The sequence below is a fragment of the Simochromis diagramma genome, unplaced genomic scaffold (genome assembly GCF_900408965.1).
Source record: "Simochromis diagramma unplaced genomic scaffold, fSimDia1.1 OVJJ01000421.1, whole genome shotgun sequence".
NCBI classification, from domain to species: Eukaryota; Metazoa; Chordata; class Actinopteri; order Cichliformes; family Cichlidae; genus Simochromis; species Simochromis diagramma.
In genome coordinates, this window is record NW_024387250.1 from 11,169,426 (window position 1) to 11,192,140 (window position 22,715).

Sequence of the window (22,715 nt, forward strand, 5' to 3'; positions counted from 1 at the left end):
TACACACATTCACACCCCCGTTGAAACACACACCCCAATGAATCCGATGAGAATGATTTCATAATCCATCGCAATAATAAACTTCTTTGAACTGTTTAATTGGCTCTTCCTGGAACGGCACGGCTTCGCTTCATTTGATCTGATGAAAGAGTAATGTTGCTTCTCCCCAGGGGGAGCATGCACAACGGCGCACAAATAATGAATTAAGAACACTACTCCTTTTTTTTTCTCCAAATGACTGCCATAATAAAGCAGGAAAATTCACGTTGCACTTACACCAGTTTCCCCTAAATTGCTTTTATGTTTACTTGCTTATGTATTTAATTTTCAGAGCTGGCTTTAAGTGAAAATAAATCCCGATTTCTAAAGGGTAATGGATTGAGTTCACATGAAAAGTGTCATCTGAAGGAACCACTGTCGATAGAAATGCTTGGAAACGCTCCAGAAACATTCCTCATGTGTGATTCTGCGAAAAGTCACACTTGCACTGTTCTGGGAATGAATAGCCTGTGTAGCAAGTAGTGACATTTGATTTAAAGGCATGCAGTGCATGTAAAGGGGGGGAACTGAAGTAGGCTATGCAAAAGAGAGAATGAAATATGTAAAATTTAAACTGACAAAGTCATGATGGTTTGGGAGAATGTCCTCTCTCCTAGGCTGAGGAATATGAATAGTGACAGTCTGAATAGAGAGTCTGTGTACAGCAACAGTATGGTTGCAGAAATGAGCTCATTACTGGCAAATACACACACACATACACACATTTTCTTTTTTCATTACTATGGTGAGAATATTCCATTTACATCTGCTAATTGTAACCCCTAAAATGCCAAAACCCAAGACAGGGAAATTGGTGTACCACCAAAACCCATAACCTTAACTGAATTATTTTTCCTCAGTTTTATCCCTTAAAAATCTCCTGAGACTTGTCAGGAAATCTTTAACACACACACACACACACACACACACACACACACACACACACACACACACACACACACACACACACATTGAGCCCTCATGACTCTGCAAGCCAAGAGAACGATTTACATGATTTTATAAGTGTGAGATAAAAATATGGGAGAGTATTTTTAATGTCCTGGTAAACACACACTTAGAGGGATGTGGGCTTGTCTCCATGGCAACACTAGTCAGAGCGTGCCCGGCCTAGCGTTTTTGACAGTTTCTCCTGATGATGATTGATAATTACTACCTGACTTGTTGTCCCCATCTCCGCAAACATATGGCGAGATCTGCCCCCCGCCATATATCTGCCAAAATGTTCTTTTTTCTGATAATAGCTTTTTAATGTTGCGTTTTGTTGTGTATGCATAGCAGCCCCCCCCCCACCACCACCACCACCACCACACACACACACGCACCCCCTTCCCAACCCCACCCCTTTGTAATTACATTTGCCACCGCTCACATACTTATTAGAGAAAGGAAAGAGAAATAGATAGGAGAAGCAGGAGAGTGGGAGAAAGTCAAAAACAGGCAGCAGAAGGAGGGGGGGACAAAATTAATTTAACTTTGAATTGATGTGTTCTGCGCACTGCTGCTGGATTTAAATTTGACAAATTGTCAGGATTAACAGAAAGAAAGAGCATTTTACAGTATAGTCACATATTAGAAAATAAACACCAGATAATAGCCAGTGTGGTGGGCTGTAGTTTGAAATGGCAAGCGAGACTCTTTATTCCATATCTGTGTGCGCGGTATTTTATTATGCAGTGTGTTTGCATGCGTAAAGCTCATATTTAGATGCAATTGGAGGCAATCTTGTTATATTCACAGAGGCCATAGAGGAGGATATCAATCTATAAACATGATTTATCTACTGTGCACTGTCTAAAAAGGCATTAGCATAGGCCCTCTGTTGTGGATCTTATTACCTGACTGTATGCTGAAACCACAGACTAACACTGCAGACCTGACCAGCATTTAAAACATCAGCTAAATTCAGATTAAACACTGCACTCTTCCTTTTAAGCTTTTAGTAAATTACACCTACATAGACAATTTTAAAAAATGAGTTTATGTGACAAAAAGATGACAGCTGTTTCTTTTTGATGAAACATGCAGACCCGATCTGCTTCTCGGTAGGTGTAGGATGCTTCATAGAACATTTTATTTCTAATTTTCTCTTCCGTTTAATTGGCCTCCATAACCTCTACTTCCAGGAACAGGAATATTATCAGCATCTGATTATGTCTTGTCATGTTCTGCTGGCTAAATCAGATAAACACAAGTATCTGATTTAACACGTTTGTAGTTACAGATATTCTAGTTCACTTATATCTGGCTGGCTCATATAATGTGTGGCTCACCTGCAGCAGGCAAAAGCAGGGCACTCTGCAGAAACCGAAGTCATTTCTAATACTGTGTGATTGAGGTCTGCCACAGGCTATGGCAACAGACAGGCTCTGTGAAGGAGATAATGATGCATACACACACAGCTGTCAGTCAGCCAGCTAAGGGGAATCGTCTTTGAGGGAAATAAAAACAGACTGTAGCCGATATAATGCGGTGTTTGTATAGGAAATGATAGGATTGGGGGAATAGACTGGAACGGGATGTCAGAGTTGTTGGAAACGAAGAGGAGGTCTGGTAAAAATCTCACACGGATTCCCATCTTTGCATTGTGAATATATTAACATAATCGCACTAACATTAAGCGCACATTAGAGAGAGCAAGTTTGATTTTTCTCTGACCACTAGTGGTACCAAACCATGCAGGTAGCTGGGTGTTGCTCCCCAGCCCATAACAACACAGAAAAATTAAAAGTATGAAAAATACTCTGAACTGGGAGTCTTCCAGCCATGGCTGTGTATCCTTGGGCTAATTGGCAGACCAACTGTAGGATAAGTTCCAGTGAAAACTTGTTTTGGGGCTTAGGTTGTTGCGTTAATGTTGACTCACAACAGCAAAATAAGTCACAGTATACAGTACACCCAATTCCGACAGGTTCAACAACCCACACGCCCTTTTTTATTTTAAATTGTCTTAATTACTTTATGGGCTGTAAATAGTTGTCATTATCAATAACGTGCAAAGAAAATCAAAACTTCAGTTCTTAGAAGCCTCCATTCATCTCCTCCCTACGTCGTTTCCGCCCGGACCTGTTTAAAACTCGTCCCTGACTTCTCTTTTAGTTTTCTTTTCTTTAAGTATAGATTCTAAAGATATGAACAAGATAATGAAATGAATGAAATGGCTGTTTTTGTTTGTTCCTTCTAGCTTTTTACATTTCATATATAATAACAAATGTCAGTGTTTGGTCAGTACACATGTGTTTGACTTGCTTCGCCAATAAAAAAAAAAATGATTTCCATGTTAACATTTATTCAACTGGCTGTGTGAAATATGAAGGGGATTACCAGGAATGACCCACCCAGCCCTATGAGTTGTGTCTGTGCACTCACTTTATTCTACTAATTTCCCACTAAATGGCAAACATAGCTGAGCACTTAGAAGCTAAGGAGTTGGATATTTCCCTCGAAGAGTGAATATTTTACATAGATAATAATATTGACATTGTCTCCAATTTAATGTTGTTAATTTAAATCATTTTTCTATTATCCTAATAAAAAGGAGAGGATAAGTGAACTTCTTTTCACCTCCTCTGAATTAGGTTTTAAAAAAAATTACACAGACAAAAATAGAGACATCAAAAAAACCCCAATAATGGGCTAAGCTTCTTTGTGTGTGTAATTTGGGCAAGCTTGCTCTTTAAAAAACGCTTCGAGCAGAGTCAATCAAGGTGCTGTTGGAAAGAAAGAGCTGTTTACAAGAAGCTGTCGAGGACCTGGGGATGAGTCGGTTGTACCTCAGGGGGACTGTTGTTAGACCTCTTTTAGAAACAGGTCGGCCTAATCCCTGCTTTTTACTCGGGCCATGCTCTAATAGCCTTGTATTACAGTGATTTTCTGTGTGTTAGTAGTCAGAACAAGTTCCTGATACAGGTACTCTCACCAAACACAGCACCAGTGAAAATTTGAAATTGTTGCTCTTGCTGCTGGGCTTTGCTGTGTTTACTGATTTTTATCTCTTTCGCTCTCCTCTCCCTCTGTTAAATTGGAAGGTGAGTTTGTTGTTGTTGTTTTTAAAGGCTTGGCACAGCTCAGATGTGTTTTTGTAATAACAGTAACGTGTAACTATTATCATACCTAGGAAGAAGCCAAATAATTCCTCCTCATTAAATTCAGAATAGCTCTCAGGCACAGCAGTATTAAAATATCTTCTTATGCTGCAGATGCATTCATAGTCAAAAACAGGCAATAGCGGTGATGAAAATATTTCAGTGTTACTGATGTGAAATCCCCCTGAGGTTGACCTAGTATGAAATGCAGCACTCTTGGATTGTGTTGTGTGAAATGTTTTGCACTTTATCAATGATAATCTTCCCCTGTATATTTATGAGAAATTAATTAACACTTGTATCATCTATCAACCTACGGAGGTTTTGATGATTAATAAAAACAGTGTACTGTGTCCACCCACACACACTCGCTCGCTCTGTGGGCGCATTGTGTAATTTTTGATGATTGCAGCGATGGAGATGCTTGAAGTATTGCTGTTCATTAAAGTTTTTGTGTGTCTGTCTGTGTGTGTATGTGTCTCAAATGACTCTGAGCAGAAACGCGCCTCAAGCGTAGGAACAGAGGAATAGCTCTGCTGTCAGATGTGACAAAGTGAGAATTACGAGTATGTCAAAAGTGCCTGATGTTAGTATGCGAAAGGTGACGGCAGCTTCAGTCGCGGCATAATCGCGGCGAGGAGGAGGCATCTAATGCTGCTTTACATGAGGAAAATCAAGAGAGCTGTTTTGGTTTCGGTCATGATATTGTGAAATCTGTGTTGGGTTAGTTTGCTTGGTTGCCTCATAAAACAAAGAATGTTTGTAAAAGTATTCCGATCCTTTCTTCCCTTTGTTGATGCTTCGCTCTATTATACCATCACTTTTAAATTATGGTCATAGTGTAAGATAACTGGTAGGACTGCTTGTGTTTTCTGAATCTCTGCAGACTGCAAGTGCAAAGTCACTTACAGTCCATACACACGGGCAAAGCGGTCACAATTAGGAATTAAAGATAGGAATCTGAATTTCCTTTTTTTCTAATAGGAGTGTGTGGGTATAATTAAAGCCAGCTCTGATGAAGGGCACTGTTGAGAGAGATTTAAGCGAGTCTTTTAAACCAAAACAGTGAGTGTGGGTGGAGAATGTGTGTTTTTTAAATATCCAGTGGTATTCGGTAAAAAACAAATCTATCACATCCTGATTTACTGCCAGCTTGAAAGGCAAATAACTGTTGTTTTAATTTGTGGTAAGCAGCGGCGACCTGTGCAGTAGGTTGTAGTACAAATGTGCTTAGGTGTTGCGTATTGCATTCCCCTTGAGAACCTTTTGATTAAAATTGCTGGCAATATGTGTCATAAATACCAAAAGAGCAATAGACAAGGTATTGACTCAGAGATGAGCCTGAGGAAGAAACATTAGCCCAGACGTGCTTTTTCCATGAAAGTGTGGTCAGAAAAATCCAGTCCTTGAGAACAAGTACTTGAAATTCCTCCAAACTCTGAGATCTTTGACGTACATATAGTGAAGACACATGGTTGCCCGTCATCGCTGGCTGAGGAATCAGTCTGGTACTGTTGGTTTGTTGCTTAAGAGCCTCCCTTGTCACTTCATTGTGCCTCTGGTGGAGTTGAAATGTTTCACCAAAGTGCAATATCACTTCGCTGATCACACATTTAATGCTCCACTGCTCTACAGATTAAAGTCTGTGTCTTAAGCGTTGTATCAGAGGACACTTTGTATCATGATTTGTCATGTGTTATTCATTACTTGTCAGGTTTTTTTTTAACCTTTGGTTGTTTTGTTTGCATTGTGACAGCCGCTATTATTGTTCCTTATGAGTCATATTTAGTTTTATTCTATTTTTTTTTTTTTTGTTTAATTCTCTAAGTCTGCTTCTGTTTTCCGTTTGAAAAACTTCCCCTTTTTCCAGTGGGATCTTTTTATGCATACATGGAAATACAGCTGCTCGGTTCTCAAAGAGTCTCTCCCGCTGCTTTATGTTGTATAACTTGCGGTAAATTTCCGATGCGCCACTGTAAGCTTGTATAGCAGACCTGAGTGACCTCCTTTGTCTGAGTGTGGGCGTATTCACAGGTTTAGTTTCATTTACAAATCCTTCCCTGAGGACTGCTTCTCACCTGCACAGATAGATCTCTTCTCTCTCACAACTTTACAGTGTGTTTAGTTTAAAAAAAAAGCCCTTACATTTACTGGACCTTCAGCATGTAACTCATCAGGGAGTTACTTATTGAACTAATTGACCTAGAGGATCTCTCTTTGGAGAATTCACATTGATTGTAAGCTCTGGAACATAACTCCACTCATCAATATCTCTGCGCTGCTGAACTGACTTGAGTGGTTATGCTATATTTGCTCTAAAGATCCGCGTGTGCTTGGAGGTTCATCAACAGGATGTTACATAATTTTATTTTGGTTTGCTGTGCTTCTGTGGTTTTGTTTGTTTGTTTTCTTTGGGTTTTTTTTATCGAGAATTCTGTCCATAAATGTCGTTAATTATAATTTCAAAATTACATTTTGCCATATTCTATCCAGGGGGACATACTGTACTGTACAGGCAAGGCTTTGTATTGCAACATGAATGTTACCTTTGGCTGCGGGCTATTCTGATAATTGCTGAGTGGGTGTCAGGCCTTTAGTGAATTTGCAACCAAGTAAGACAACAAAATATGTCAAAACATGTTCTTCTGGTGCTTGTTCTTGAAATACCACACTCATCCTCGCTCTCCCCTTTGTTTGAACTTGAACCCCATTAGCTGAAGTTAGATGTAGTTGAAGTTCAACTGTAGAATTAAGGATGTGCGCAGAGGCATGAGTGGGAGTCTGGTTTCATGAAAGCGTAGATGGGGCATTCTTCCCCAATTGCAGTTTGTCTGGGGGATAAAAACTCTCATATGTTCCTCTTTCAAATGTGATGAGTCAGAACAGTCATCACTTCAGGAGGGAAATTATCATTTAACTTGTCTACAGTTGAAAAAAAATGTTATTTATCGAGCTGAATAAGGTTATCATAGTTAACCTGAAACTGGGTGTAAAATACACTGAAATAAAAAGAAACAATAGGTGACTGTTGGTCATGAATGCTCCTCTAACAAATCCCTGCATTGTAATAATTAAAAGGATTAACACTGAAGCAAAAAAATCAAACATTTATAGCACTTAAAAGTGAACTGAACAAGAAAATCCACAGATAAGTGTTTAGTTTGTCATTTGAAACTTTGTAGCATTTCTGAACAGTTTTTACTAATGATTTATTTCAGCTTGACCTTTGTAAATGTCAATAAAATGAATGATCAACATTTATAGCATCCTCGTTGTAGATTTGCATAATAAGATTACAAGGATGATTGTAAATTAACGTAAGTTTACCACACTGTGTAGTTCCCCGAGGCAGTTACAGTGGTGCTAACAACATGTTGTATAAGGAGTTTTTGGTCATTAAGAAAAACAGTAGATTCAACTTTTGACTTGAAAATAGCTTCAGAGAAAAAATGCAAGGGGTGTCATGAGAAATGTAGCTTTAATATTGAAAAAATGAAGTGGTGACATTGTGTCAGTATGCATGTTATAATCTTCTTACTATAATACATGAAATCTGTTTGTTTGTTTGCCTCGCGTACAATGAGGAGTTGAGCAACCAAAATTGGCACACAGGAACATCTTCGGCCCCTGGAGGTTCTTATCTATATCAGATACTATCATGTCATCATGTTGCCTAGCAACTACCTACAAATGGGCTAAAATGACCCATTTGAAGCTTTATGCAACTGTAACACCTCAGAAAAGAAGTCTATCATTCTTTTTTCATGACGGTAACATCTCAATTATTCCCACAAAAACTTTCATAATGCAGGATCTATTATGTCGTCATCTTGCCTAGCAACCACCTAACAATGGAATAATGTAACAGGCTAAACAATACAATAACATGGGAATGTACTAGTGTTAGAAAACAAAGGCGTGAGTAACTCCCACTCTTTCTGTATGACTGCACATTTATGGTAATACAATCAAGATTCTCATTAAAGAATAACCTTAATTTATGGGAATAGATGCTTTCTGCCACATTTGTGTATTTTTCTAGCCTAATCAAACTGTATTGTATTTTTTACCATGATAATAGCAAGTTAAAAATCTAGTCTGTACCAAACTTTTTGCAGTTGTCGAGGACTTTCAGTCAAAATTATTGTTATCCATGTGAACCTTTAACAACATCTTTAAAAATTTCCTCTGTTTAGCTGTTTTGTCTTGTTTCATCTGTGCCAAAGTGGTGAACTGATCTTTCAGCTGACCAAAATTGCCATTCTTTTAACCGATATTGCTGGTGTGGCTAAAATTAGGAAACCACTGCACACATCTGTAGTTGTGAGTGATTATTTCTGTCATAAGTGTTACTCCAAAGTGCCAAATGAAAGGATGAGTTGGCCACTAATCCTGTAAAGCACATCAAAGTGTTTTTCTATCCTCTAAGCCTTTAATTTCAGTTTGCCAAACAAATACAAAAACAGGCACAGCACAATTATTTGGCCCATGCAGCCCATCAGCGTGATCATTTGTCCAACTACTTTAAAGAGGATCTGTGAAGCCACCCTCCTGTTCATTAAGTGAGCATGCAGATATTGCACTTTTTCAGTCAGCTTTGTGAGCTTTATCAACTGAGACATCCATCACTTGAATTCTCCAGTTGGCTTGATATGTCTCTCTACTCACAGCAGCCTCTCAATCAATCAGTCCATTTTGTTGTGGTTCCCTGTGGCTCGCCTCTGTTGATGCATAGAACCGTCAGAACCCTTCCTGAGCTGTCTCTAATGAGTTTTTCATTATCATTGACATCAGCTGAATAGCAATGAAACAGAGGTGCCAGGGCTGTGTCTAATTGAATCTGAGGGGGTAGAAATTATTAGACAAAGCAATGTTTTAAAGCTGTTAAAAGCATTCAGCTGCATCCTGAGATCAAGTGTTCATCCTGTGCTTCTCTGTGCTGAAGTCATTGTGACTTTCGTGGCTCATGATGGGAATAACCCTTATCCATATATATGAATTTAGTCACTATTTTTTTGTTTTACTATAACACCAGTGTCTGGTGATGGTGTATGTGTGTGTCTGCATGTGTTAGCAGTATGCCTTAGGGCTTTATGGAGGACTAGGAAAGAGTCCTCTGGTCACTTCAGTGCATGTCTCTCAAATAAGCAGAAAGCCACAAAGTAAGAAATTATTAACTTAAGGGGAAGCTTGGTCAGCATCCATTTTTGGTGTATGATTATAAGGTCCATATTTGGCTTGCAGAGGGGAAGTATCAAGTGTGCTTAAATGATCTCGTTCTTTTCTAGTACATTGACAAAAACACTTAATGCCCACAGAGTGTTAAAAATACCACGTCTCCCAGGGTGCTGTAAAATCATCGTCTTGTGATGTTGGCTTTGTTTTTCTACAGACTATAAATGTCTGTGTTTCCATTCGACAAAATCGATCTGCACAGAGTCAGTCCACGTTTTATTTTCTTTGTGTTATTCTAAAGCTGATGACTCCTCCCTTACGCAACTCTGCCACGAGGAGAGCAGATCAGCGCTTCTTCTGCAGCACAGAAAAATTGCCTTTACTTGACCTTGTGTGCTTGTTTCTGTATATTTACAAAAGTACATGATTGCACCATTTAACCCCTATCTGCAGCATCTGCCTGGCTGGTTTAAATGTGTTCTGTTTGGCCTCTGTCAATAAGTCACTGAATTCAGATTCACTCGCTGCCCTGTTGCAGGGTGTTATGCAGCAGCGTTTTGCAGTAATTGCAGCTTTTTCTTACGCAGCAGTATTTGACTTGATGAAAAATGTAAACAGACAGGCAGGTTATGTAACTCAGTGTATGGTGTCAGCGAGGTTAGTGATTGGACTAAAAACAGAACCACACTGAGTGTGTGACCTCACTCGGACCTGCGATGTTTGTTTAAATCTAATGTCACATGTTGGAGGATAAATCTGGATTCAAACCTGCAAGCAGTCATAATAACTCCTCTTATATTTGTTCTCTATGAGATATGTTTTCTTAGTCATCTCAAGCTTTCATTTTCTTTTTTACTTTATATTTATGGCTTGTGTTACTTACATAAAGCCTAAGCATCACAATTTGGCTGAGACGAAACATACTGTGATATTTTATGGCTTATGTCTATGTCCCTTCAAAATTAAACATAAGTAAATACAATAAGATGTGTTATTTTTCAGTATTAATGAGTAATTGGCCGAATAAAAGGAGCCAGATAAGCACCAAAGTGGATAAATAGTGGAGGGAGGAACACACCCAGCGCTTTCTAAGTAAAGATTACAGCGTTGAAAACTTGTTTTTTTAGTGCCAAAGAGATGACAAATGCACAACAAATGTCCTTGGAATTTTCCCTGTGCTGTTTCTCCGCAGCGTAGCGGTTGTGAAAATAACAACATGAAGTGATGGGTTGCTGAGTCGTGATCATTTTACCCTTTTAATGACTGCCTCTTAGTTTTATTCAGCTCTGGTGTTATTGTAACATTCTCTTGATGGGAATTTGATCCGACAAAAATAATCACAGAGTCCTTTTGGCAGAGAACAACCTTGGATGTGATTTAATTGTCATTGCAGATGGAAAGAAAGAATGTCGACGCTGAGAAATACATGACTGAACTTAGATTATTTGAAGTTTTTCTTTCCCTCTCCTTTGAGCTTATCTATGTTTGTGTTGCTGCGAGGAGGCAAGTCACTCTGCCAAAAAGTTACATTACAATTGCGGGTTGACATAAACGTGGGTGTACAAAGGACTTGGAGGGCTTAGATACTTTATTGTGTGTGTAATGTGAACTGAGCAATTATATCTGCCAGCCTTTCAAACAAAGAGCTCCTATCATGCAGGTTCATGTGTTTTTAATTAACAGCGTTGAGCTTTAAGACATGAGAAGACTAACCAGAGGGAAACCAAAAATAGAGTCATGATTATCAGTTCATCTGATGTGCTGTAGTACAGTGTAATTATTTATGTTGCTTAGAATCGGGGGGGCAAGACAAAGCATTTTTATGTTATATATGTTGCGGTTAGAAAAAAATACAAGCTATGTTTGTCTAGCATCTGTGTGAAATATTTCTCTTAGCACAAACTGACTGTTTCAAATTTCTTCCCTTTTGTGGGTTTCTCGGTTAACCAGCATCTGTCATTTTCATTATTATTCTAACTGCCTGACTGTTATGACGCCCTCATCTGTAATCTTAAAAATACATCTGTCTGAATTTAAAATGGAGTTTCTCTTTTAGGCTGGGAGTGAACTTGAGGATCGTGTTTACTAGCACATTGGAGCAATTTGGCAGGCTGCAACCCCATTCAGCACAATGTTGCACTAATCCAGTTTAAAAATAATTAGCTACAGGCTAGCAGGCCTGTGAAATTCCTTTCCCCTGATTGTAAATGTTCCTGTCATACCCTCCCTCTAAGTTCCCAGGCAAGAAATACATATTTGGGTTTTAAAGGCGTTTTCTTTTTAAGTCTTTTTTTTTTTTTATTCTTCCTGTAAAACAAAGTATATTATTATGAAAGAATTAGATGTTGGCAACAAAGAGCTGAAAGTATTCAGTGATTTTAAAAAGCAAATTTCCATCTAAATGGATAAATCTAATTGTCATTGTTCCCTTTCCGTCAGCTCCCAACCTGAAGGGGCGACCTCGGAAGAAGAAGCTGTCCTTCTCTCAGAGGAGAGACTCCCAGAGTCAGGCTCAGGGTCAGGGGTCATCAGGGTCAAACCAGGGTTCGACAGCAGTGACAGCACAGGAACCCTCTAGTCCAGAGGGCAAAATTACAACCAAGGTAAGATGAGTTACATTCCCTCAGGGAGTATTTACATGTTAAAACTGGGACATGGGCTAAAAGCAAATATTTCTTAAAATAAAATGGAGAAGTGTTGCCATAAAAACAGCTGCGATATCACGGTAACAACCGTCCACTAGAGGATGCCTCATCAGTGTCACTGTACATGCATGCGTGAATGCTCCAGAGATAACCCTATAGATTAAAAAAATAAATAAAAACACAGACTAGAACTGTTTTGGCAGCTTTGGCTCAGATTCTGAGTTATGTTGTCCTATAATTACAGGGTTCAGGGTTTGATCCCTGGATTCTTCAAATTGGCCTGGAGGAAGCAGTCTTGCACACTGTTATGGTTAAGCTTAGTAAGACAGTAATTTATCAGTTTTAGTTAAAATTGTGGGGAAGCTGTTTGCTGTTGCCTGCAGAGCGTCCTTCACATGACTCTGAGCGGACTCAGTGCTCTGAGAGGAACTGCTCTGCCACTTCACATTTCTGCACTTTATTGGAGAAAAAACACCTTTTTCATGCCAACTCAAAGCAAAAAATTGACACTGACATGGTATCCTCCAGTCAGCAGGTCTATTACACGCATTGCCTGTACGGTATACATACACCATATATTACATTTCCTTAGAACATATAGCCATGTAAGCTAGTCTACAAGGTTACACTTACATAAATATTTATAAAAGACATATTATAAGGATATTATACAACAAATAGTAACTTTAAAGTCCACTAGCTTTATGTTAAGATCTCAGCTTTTGTTGCCAACCAGCTGCTTTCCACGTTGTCCTTGAATCTTAAGTTACAGAATAAACTTTACTTTCCTACACAATGACCAACACAACAACAGTGTAGTCTATTCGGGACGTGTAAAAAGCAACACGATTGCGAAGGCCACGTGCTACAAAAAGGGATGTCACAAATCAACACAAATGAAGCAAGGACGACTGGGGAATGAAGACTGTTTAAAAATTATTATTTTTATTATGACAGCATTTGCTGATTATACTTCTATAATTGACTTCTTCCTAAATCTAATGTGATTTCACCTGATTAACTTATCACTGATAGATTATGATATTATGATAGGATCTTTTGTTGAGAGGTACTTTTTTGTCTGTGTCACTTTCCTCATAATAGCCTCTTACCAGGTACAGTGTAATCTTAAATTGGGTTATTAACGGGTTATTTCATATTTTAATCTAAGAACAGTTTCCACCAATTAGAAGCACTCAACTCATTCTGAAATCATGTTAGATGATGGAGGAAACTGGAAACAAGAAATAATCATCAAGCCCCATTACTAGGTCTTGTCATGTTTTCTTTATTTAAAAAATCGGTTTAGTGGTATCACTTTCTATTGATATTTTGATTTTGTACCTCTGTCCTCGTTTATTGTCTGACATTAGTCGTAATATTCCTGTGAGGGAAATATCTTTGGTAAAAGCTCTTCCCCAGTTATTCCTATGACCTTGGACAGTTAAATCAATATAAGCAATTCTTTCTCAAAGCTGGAGTCAAACCTATCTGTGCCTAATCTGTTATGACCAGAAGAGCTGCTTCATTGATAATCAATGGGAGTTTTCCTCTGTGGCCATTAGGAATATTTACTTGTGCTTAAACCCTAACAAAAGTCATACAAACTGCCTGACATCATTTGAATAACACTCTGTTAAGGGTTTAATTTTCCGCTAAATACATCCGCTGAGTCTGTATGCTCTCTCTTTGCAGGTCAAACCCAACTGTAAAACGGTACCCAACGGAAAAATAACCGCACCGGCCAAACAAAAGGCCATTGGCCTCAGTAAGAAATCTTTATCCGAGGAGAAGGACAGAGGAAAGGAAAAGGAGAGGGAGGAGAGAAGCGAGAAAGAGGACAAGAAAGAGGAGGATACATCAGAGGAGAGCCGAGCGGAGGAGCAGGCTTTCTTAGTAGACCTCTACAAGTACATGAAAGAAAGAGACACGCCCATAGAGAGGATCCCCTTCCTCGGCTTCAAACAGAGTGAGTAGGGCAACTTTTTCCCTTATTCCCTCACTGCCGTTGTTGAAGCAATGGAGCGCTCGAATCAATAGTAAAAATTTGTGTGGATACATTTTTACAGGAGTTATTTTGAAAATTTAGGTCGTAACATCGACTGAGGCTGAGAGGAGATTAAAAGAAATTTGGAGTAAAAGACACCTGTAGGAACAAGCAATAAAAAAAAAAAGCCCCCAAACCTCCTCAGAATTTCCCTGCACAGAAAAAAGAAAGCACATTATTATTTGAACCCTAAAATATCGTGTGCTTGGAGAAAAGAAACACAAGTATATGTATCAGAGTGAAAGTGCACTCTGTAAGTCACACATGTCGGTGTAACGGGCAGGGGAAAACCTTGCGTGGACTCTAATCGGCATCTCTAACCACATGTTATATATGCAGAGCCCCTGTTGTGATCAAAGGAGAAACAAGTAGCTGGTTTTTAGTCAATGGTGGACTTTCTCCTATTCATCTAGTGTGTGAGAGTTTCATGTGCTCCCATATGTGATGGGCGTTATGTTTAAGGCCCCAGAATTTAAACTGCAGCCAAAATGTTAAAAAACTAACTCAGTGTGTAGTAATAATAAACTAAAGGATTAATATTCTATGTTGAGAAAAATCCCATCTAGCAGTTAGTAAAAGACTCAGGAGACTTCCTGTCAGAGAACATTTTGCCTGGCTTTTATATAAAGAGAGAATATCTTCTCTCACTTGTCAAAGGGGTTTCCTGTGAAGGCCAAGAACGTCCTCTACCAGTGTTAGAAGAACATCACATGTATGGGAAACACGTCGGCCCAAGATGAAAGATTTCTAATATAGGTCGGATGCTTAGCTTGCACTTGGTGTGAACAGGACAGAGAAGAAGAAGAAAAAACGCGCACCTAAGCATCAAAAAGGGCACACTGTGGTCTCTGGAAAGTGAAAAAGTGTGTTTGCTTTATGTGTTTGATGTCGAGGCAAGACGTATGAGAATGCGGGCTCTCTTCACAAACTGTGGTTTTCAGATTTAGTTCATGCTCAGTCTTTATTCAAGGAGGGACATAACATTTGCATTCATGTCAGAGGAACCAAGGAGAATTTAGCCATTCAGATCAGAATGTAGCACGACAACTCCAGCAAATTAACGAGAGACAGGGAGAGGGGAGACAGCCTATTGAATGTAACAGTGACAGTTTATAGCGTAGTAAAACTCATTACTCTAAACTATTACACGAAGGTAAGCTGTGGTCGACTCGACTGTGCTAACCTCACTGCGGTATTTTGACAGTCCTGTCATCTTGACTGCCGACATGTTGTTGCTTAAATAGGTCATTGTGGTTGCGGGAGATATAAAGAGGGAGCGAGGAATACGTAGAGAGTCGGAGGGAGAATTGCATACCCAACTCGCTTTACTTTTAGCTGGCATTTCTCAGTTTGAGCTCAGAATAAAGTCGAGGTCCACGCGCCAACTGTTTTACATACAGTACATGCTTTGAATCTCAAAACCAGACACATCATAAGCAAGGCCCTCATTAAATGGTGAAATCATGCTGTTTAAACTTCGTCCTTGGCAGCGAGCGCACATCAGCACATGTAAAGAGGAGGAAAAAAGGAAAACATCATAATTAATACAACAAACCCTTAGATGTAATCAGACGCCGTTTTCATAGTCTTCTCTTTAAACTCGCTACAAATGCATTAAAAGATCAGAGCTCACTTTCCTGAAATGGAAATCCAAATTATGTTATTTCAGTTGCATTTGAGTAATAATCTTTTATGAAGTTCTCCAGAGTTTAACAAAGCAACAGATGGTTGATTGATTTACCAGACTTACCCATGCTTTGTTGGCTGGATCACTAAAATATCCATTTGACTCACCTCCAAAAAAACCCTATCTGAGCCTGAACGAAGACTATTTCTGCGTATTCCACCTCATCTTCTAGCCTTGGAGTCTTACCTTTAACACCATAATAGTGAAGCTTTACAGTCTGGCTGAGAGATAAGACCGCTAACCACTGAAATTCAGTCGGTCTGCCTTTACCTCGAATGACTCATAATCTATTTTAAACAGAGAAATGCTAATATTGCTGGTTTAGCTCAGCACCCACTTGTTTTCCTGCCTCACTCTCATGCGGAATTCATGTTTCACTTCAAGGTTTGTATGAATTAAACATCTTAGAGCTCAGGTGCTCATCTGAGACCAGCCGGCCTCATATTCAGTTTTCTGTCAAGATAAGCACAAGATGTCTTTACATTTTGGAGGCTCAAGATATTCTTATCTTTGCTGGAAGGTGGAAATGAACAATTTCTCTGTTTAATCTAGAGATCAACATGTTGTTTAGTGTTCTACTTACAGCTAATCAGTGATTCATTTGTGAAACTATGAAAAAGTCACAGAATCCCAGCGTGCAAGGTGACATCCAATGAACTGGGGGTTTTTTCTCCCTGCTGATGTATTCAGGAAAATTAAAAGAAAAAGAAAGTCTTCACATTTCAAGAGTTGGAGCCAGATAATTTCATCCATCCATCCATTTTCTTAAACACCTATCCCAGCTGTCATAGGGTGAACATCAGTGTACACCCTGGACAGAGAACCAGTCTATCACAGGGCTGATGCAGCCAATTTAGAATCACCAGTTAACCTAATATGCATATTTTTGGCCTGTGGGAGGAAGCCAGAGTACCCAAATAATACAATTTTTCCATCCATCCATCCATTCACTTCCGCTTATCCTTTTCAGGGTCGCGGGGGGCGCTGGAGCCTATCCCAGCTGTCATAGGGCGAAAGGCGGGGTACACCCTGGACAGGTCGCCAGTCTGTCGCAGGGCTAACACATAGGGACAGACAACCATTCACACTACCATTTTTGAATTTTTAAAATGATTGTTTGTGAAACTACCCACTGATTATTGCTGTCCCTAAACTTAATGTTCCAGCTGTAGTATGCGCTCTTTTTATTCCTAATTTGCATTGCTCAGTCATTTTAAAAGCTACGAGAGCACTAGCATTTGAATTGCAGAAAACAGCTACCAAGTGTGGCTGCAGTTTATTCCAGTGAGTTGTTGTCCTTCTATTTTTGTTTTGGGGTTTTTTTTTGTTGACTTTGCTGTACAGCTGCTGCCATTTAAGTTGCATGGCTGCAGTAGAGATTGTAGAAAGATAATTTTGAGATTGTGATAGTGGATGTAGGAGGAATAAAACAAGAGTAGAAGTAGTTACACTGTATGTTGTGAATGCCCTTGATCTCCAAGATTAACTGTTAAGTGTGAGTGTGTGCCTCTGTGTGAAATTTTTTTGTGTGTGCTTCAGTGCTCGGGCATCAGCATGTGATTGTGAACATCAGTTCCAATTTGTCTCCTTCTTCCAGCCTTGTTGTCTAATTGCCATGCCATCGGTGTGTCATTGAGGCTGCATTGTGTTCCTGTTTTGTCATCCTTATCTCAGTGATAATTGCCCCTGCCAAATAGAGGGGAATTAAGAAAAGAAATTGCTAATGACAAGACATCTAAGAAAAGGCATGTTCTCTCATTTCCTTTATGTGTCCTGTTCCCTCCCAGTCCCGTGTGCTATTGTAATAATTACAGTCGATGCATAACAAGCTAGTTAAATAGACCGTCTTTCTGTTTCTACAGTCAGAAAGCACAATACGCCAGCGTGCTCAGTTCAAACAGAAAAACCTACCCAGCTCCCTTTGTTATTCCACCCGTGCATTGACAACGGTCACAGAGAGGAGGGAAGGAAAAAATCAATGCTGTCAAATGCGGAGATAGGAAAATGTCATTTTGACAAATGCAAGGCTTTGTGTACGCACAGATTGAATTTTGATGGATTTCTCCCCAGGCGAGGCCTCCTTTTCTTATTTATAGGCCTTCATATAAAAATGTTAAACAATGATGTTACAGAAAGCAAATACAAATGTCATTGGCACAAAAGTCTCCCAATGAACTCGTGGTTCTTTGTTTGTGGGAAATATTTTCTTTCAAAGACAGACAGCCATTTGAAGCCTTTCTGAAAGCTTACACGGCTATTTTTAGGAAAATGTTACACAAGACTTGTATTTTGATATGGGCTGTCATGGGGTATTTGCATGGGAAAATCAATGCAAATGAATTTGCATTAGTTCAAACAGAAGTTTGAGCATATTGCCAAGTGTTTGATGCTTTTAATGGTGTTTCATTCATACCTGCAGGCGGCAGCTGAGGGTTAACACATCTCTTTGTCAGGATAAAGCATATGCTGTATTCTATCACATAGTCATGATTGTATAAGTGCTCAGTATTCATTTGCATCCTTTTAGCTGAAGTGCAGAATTGTTTTGTGTGAAATTATGATGAAAAGCTGTTTTCACTTTTCCAGGCAAAGAATATGTAATTACTACTCTCTTCAGTGTGTCTCATTAGTTTATTGTTTAATCCGTGCATTCGCTCATTTATTTGTGCATTATATGGTTTAACGCTAAACATATATTCGCCCGTACTGATGCTTTCTGTAGGCTTTTAGACTTTACCTAAAATAAAATGTCATCAGCTTTTAAACATGTTGATTTGTCAGTGCTAACAATCCATTTATGTAATAAATACAATTATAGCGCCCAGAACTACTTTTAATCTAAACAAATGACTTCAGCGTGTAAACATACCTTTTAGTCATAACACTTGTTTTGTTATGGCAGCTTTTAAATAAAAGTTTGATATTCATCGCCTTCTCTCTTGTGTAATGACTGCACATGACGTTATGTGTTTCAGTTCAGGTCCTTTCCCAGAGTTCCTAACTCCCTTGTTTGTCTTCTGTCTCTCCCACAGTCAACCTTTGGACTATGTTTCAAGCTGCTCAGAAACTCGGAGGATATGAGTTGGTAAGTATTCACACATGTGGCAATATAGTCCTGCTTTTCCATGAAGTTCCCTCCCCACCCTCTTTCTGTTTCTCCTCCAAAAATCCACACTTGCTCTTTTTTTTTTTCTTCTAAATTGTCTCTTCCACTAATGCTGTCCTCCAACCTGTCTTCCTTCTTTCCTCCCTGCCTTTTATTTCTCTGCCCTCCTTTTACCCCTTGAGCTCAGTCACTGTTTTCCCAAGAAGAAAGTTTCGCTCAGAGCCACTTTTAGCAGAAATGATGCTGTTGTTTCAAAACCCCCTTGGAGTGGAAAACACATGTTCCTCTGTTCTAAACTGGTCAAAAGGAAATTGGTTAAATCACTCATTTTTTCCCATTTGGAGATGAAGTGAAATGCACATACATACCCACGTGTGAGCAAGTACTATATGCGAGTTCACACACAGCCAGAGTGAGTCAGAAATGAGGGTGTATGAGGCATTTAACTTGGCAGCCTTACCTGCCTTTTATTCACTCACTATTCATGTGCGACGTAGTTTCAAAGTGAAGTCAATGTTTGATATTAAGTCTTCAAGTCGATTGCTTATGCCTGTTTCTAAATATGCTAGCTGTGTCGTCCAAACAGACAACTAAACTAGGCCGTAAACAGGATACAGCTCATATAATTGGGGCTCATATCCTTTTAAAACGCTCATATCTGCAGCTGATTATCTCACGTTTCATGTTGTGGCTTTGTTGGCTCTGTGGCAGCCGTCATTCTTTTGTGTTTTGTGTTGTAGCTCGTCCGTTATTCCCATCTGTTGTGGAATAAGGAGTCGTAGCAGGAACAACTGACTGCATGATGTTAACAGAGCTTATTATGTTAGAGAATTGAGTGTTGAGGATTCAATAACTGGAACATGATGACTCATCAGCTCCCCAAGACCTTGAAATGATTTCAACTACTTATGTCTTTTATTATTTTTTGGTGTTTTTCTTTCTCTTTGTCTTATTTTTATCTCTTTTTTTGTCTCTATTTCTTTTGTCTTTTTGTCTGATCACTCTGTATTCTCACCCATCGCTCCAGATCACAGTCCGCAGACAGTGGAAACATGTATATGATGAATTGGGCGGCAACCCCAGCAGCACAAGTGCCGCCACATGTACACGGAGACACTACGAGAGGTGAGTTATTATGTCGGGCAGTTATATATGACACATTGTTATGCATGCACATGTGAACAGTCTGCATCGCCTGAAGTGGGTAAACTCCTTCACAGCTGCATCAAATGTACTTTCACAATGCTTTATTTGTAACATCGGGACACAGCAGGACACATATTGATCTTATTTACGGAAAGTCAATGTACACATGAAGAGCAACAGTGGGATGCCGACTGTTTTAGCATGTAGCTGTAATTGTATTTAGAAATGTCTTCCTTATCCTATGGACCTAAATCAATTCATAATGACATGAGATTCGGTTATTTTCCTTGCCTCAATTGATCAGTTGTGTGGCACAGTGAAACCAATTGTGCTGTAATCTGTTCCAATTCCGCTCTACAAACAAACCAAAGAGGATTAAGGAGTTCAAAATAACAGCAAAGTTTTTAATTATTAGCTGACCTATATGAATACGCATGCAGTCTCTCCATTTTCCACTATATATGCATTACAAGCACAGAAAGCTGCGGGATAAAATGAAAACACCAGTTTAATATATTCATTTAATCGTTCAGCCTGATACTGCAGCATTTTCAACCTCCACATTATAATCACTCAGATGGTATTACAAAACCTAAGCAAGCATATGGATATGATCCTAAGGGAGCTGTGTGGTTATTAATGCAGGGCTGCTAGCACACACTCACAAACACACACAAACACACACACACATGCAAACATACACACACGGCCACTTTCCCAAGGTTAAACAAATGCCAAATACGATCTTCCCAGCAAGAGATAACCAGTCGCTCATGAAGCAGGTCATTCCTCCGGGCCTGTGACCCTCTCCACATCCCTCCGGCTGCTGCAGGTTTATGCATCAGCACAGTTCAGGCACACACACACACACACCTATCCGTAATACAGCAATATGCCAGCAGTGCCATATGAGGGAGCCAGGCACCTTCATATTGTGTCAAGATTGCATGCTGTAAGCGAATTCACGAGCACAGGCAGTGGTGGCCAGTGCAGTTTTTCCAGGAAATTTGCAACACCATATTTGTGAGAGTATATTATTTTAGGTGTTGAATTTGTTGACAAGCTGACAATGTGCCTCTAAATGTTCAGCTGCAAGTGCCTCCAGTGTTTATGCTGCATTCCCAGTTGTTTCTCCGAACTTCAAATAAGAACCTGCTGCAAACTGGATGCTCTTATTTCTACTAATAATAGACGTGACTATCAATTCATGGCTTCAAATATGATACTGGGGAAAAAAAGAAGTTTTTGCTTTTTTTTTGTTGTTGTTGCAAAACTCAGAATCCAAGACGTGTTTCATCCTTATTTCGTGGAGTGCAGCAATTACTTTGAAGTAAAACGCTATATTGTTCATTTGTCTGTAAGGCATAAAATAGGGGTGTAGGACGAATTTGTGGGAAGCGCTGAGGTGTGACTGCTGCTGCGCTGGCCTTTCCCTCTCCAGCCACCGAGAAGCAGCTGAGAGAAAATAATGCTGAATCAATACAAAGCAATAATATCCACACACTGCAGTGAATATCAGTCTGACAGAGAGAAGGTGTAAGAAGGAGGGGTTGGGGGTGACTGTGTGTGTGCGCGTGTGTGTGCATGTGTGTGTGTGTGTGTGAGAGAGAGAGAGAGAGAGAGAGATATCAGCTGAAGCTGAGCAAGTTTCCATTCAGGGGAATAATTTTAGCTGAGCCTTGGTGTTTGGGCTGCTTGGAGGGCAATTAGCTTCATTGTATTAACTCAGCAAACACGGCCATTCTCTCTGCATGATGAATGAGGCTGTTTGTGGGCTCGCTGAAGTATGTGTTTGTTCCCCAGAGGCGTCTTTGTTTCCACCTTTAATCATTAGTCAACGTGCTACAGAAATATATTTCACAGGGAAGAATGTACAGTGAACAAACTGGAACAACACCTATGTTTTCCTCATCTCTCAGAAGGATCACTTTGATTTGTCTCAGTGGGCCAAAGTAGAGTAGAGCAGGAAATAAAAAGTCTCCAGCTAGTAGGAAAAAAGGAAACAATATTTCAGGACATAATTGCTTTCAATTAAGTGGATATTCTTGGCTGTCTTGGTGTTATTTGGGTTAAAGACTGTGAATATCCACAAGCATTCAGTGCTCGTTTTAAATTATACACATTATCCCTTTACAGCCCTAATGGTAAAATCATATGAAATGGTTTCCTAGGAGATGTTATTGTGAAAGATGGAGCCAGGGGCATAATCACTATATTTATGCTGTCCAGGAGCGGGCGGTAATCACTGGTAGAAATAGAGTTACATAGCTGGAATTGAACAGGAGATAACCTCAGCTAATTGTCATTTTCAAAGTTACTGTTGTTTAGGCACAGAGCGCCCTTCATTAGTGCGCAGGGAAAAATCAATGTAGAAATGTCCAAGCCAAGGTCTGCCGCTGCAGCTACGGGGAAGCTTTAATGATATTTATTTAAACCGTTTCCCGAGATTAGCTGTCAGGGCCCAGCGCTCTGAATTAAAAATGAGGTCATGAAAAAGATGGCATCAATAACCTTGAAATAGACTGCCTTTTGCTTCTGTGCTGTGCCATTTTCTCCCTCCTCTCTCTCTCTTTCACTCTCCCTCTCCCCGTCTCTCTCTCTTCCACTCCCTGCCTTGCACTTCATGCTGTTTCTTTCATTATACAGGTCAGCGCCTTTTAACAGCTCCTACATATTTAATCTTCCAGGTTTCCTACGTGATCTCTTGTAACAGAAACATCACATTCCACCATCTCTGTTCATTTCTGCCTGTTACGGATTTTTAATA

The 22,715-nt window shown here is 39.6% G+C and overlaps 1 protein-coding gene across 2 annotated transcripts in view; it reads left to right on the forward strand.

Moving 5' to 3' along the window:
• Window positions 1-22,715, forward strand: part of arid5b (AT-rich interaction domain 5B) — a 75,203-nt gene that overhangs the window by 41,931 nt on the left and 10,557 nt on the right. For both annotated transcript variants that reach the window (XM_040001659.1, XM_040001660.1), the window contains 4 exons: window positions 11,757-11,920; window positions 13,658-13,931; window positions 18,729-18,781; window positions 19,830-19,927. In XM_040001659.1, coding sequence (XP_039857593.1) covers window positions 11,757-11,920; window positions 13,658-13,931; window positions 18,729-18,781; window positions 19,830-19,927 — 589 coding nt within the window. The remainder of the gene's footprint in view (window positions 1-11,756; window positions 11,921-13,657; window positions 13,932-18,728; window positions 18,782-19,829; window positions 19,928-22,715) is intronic.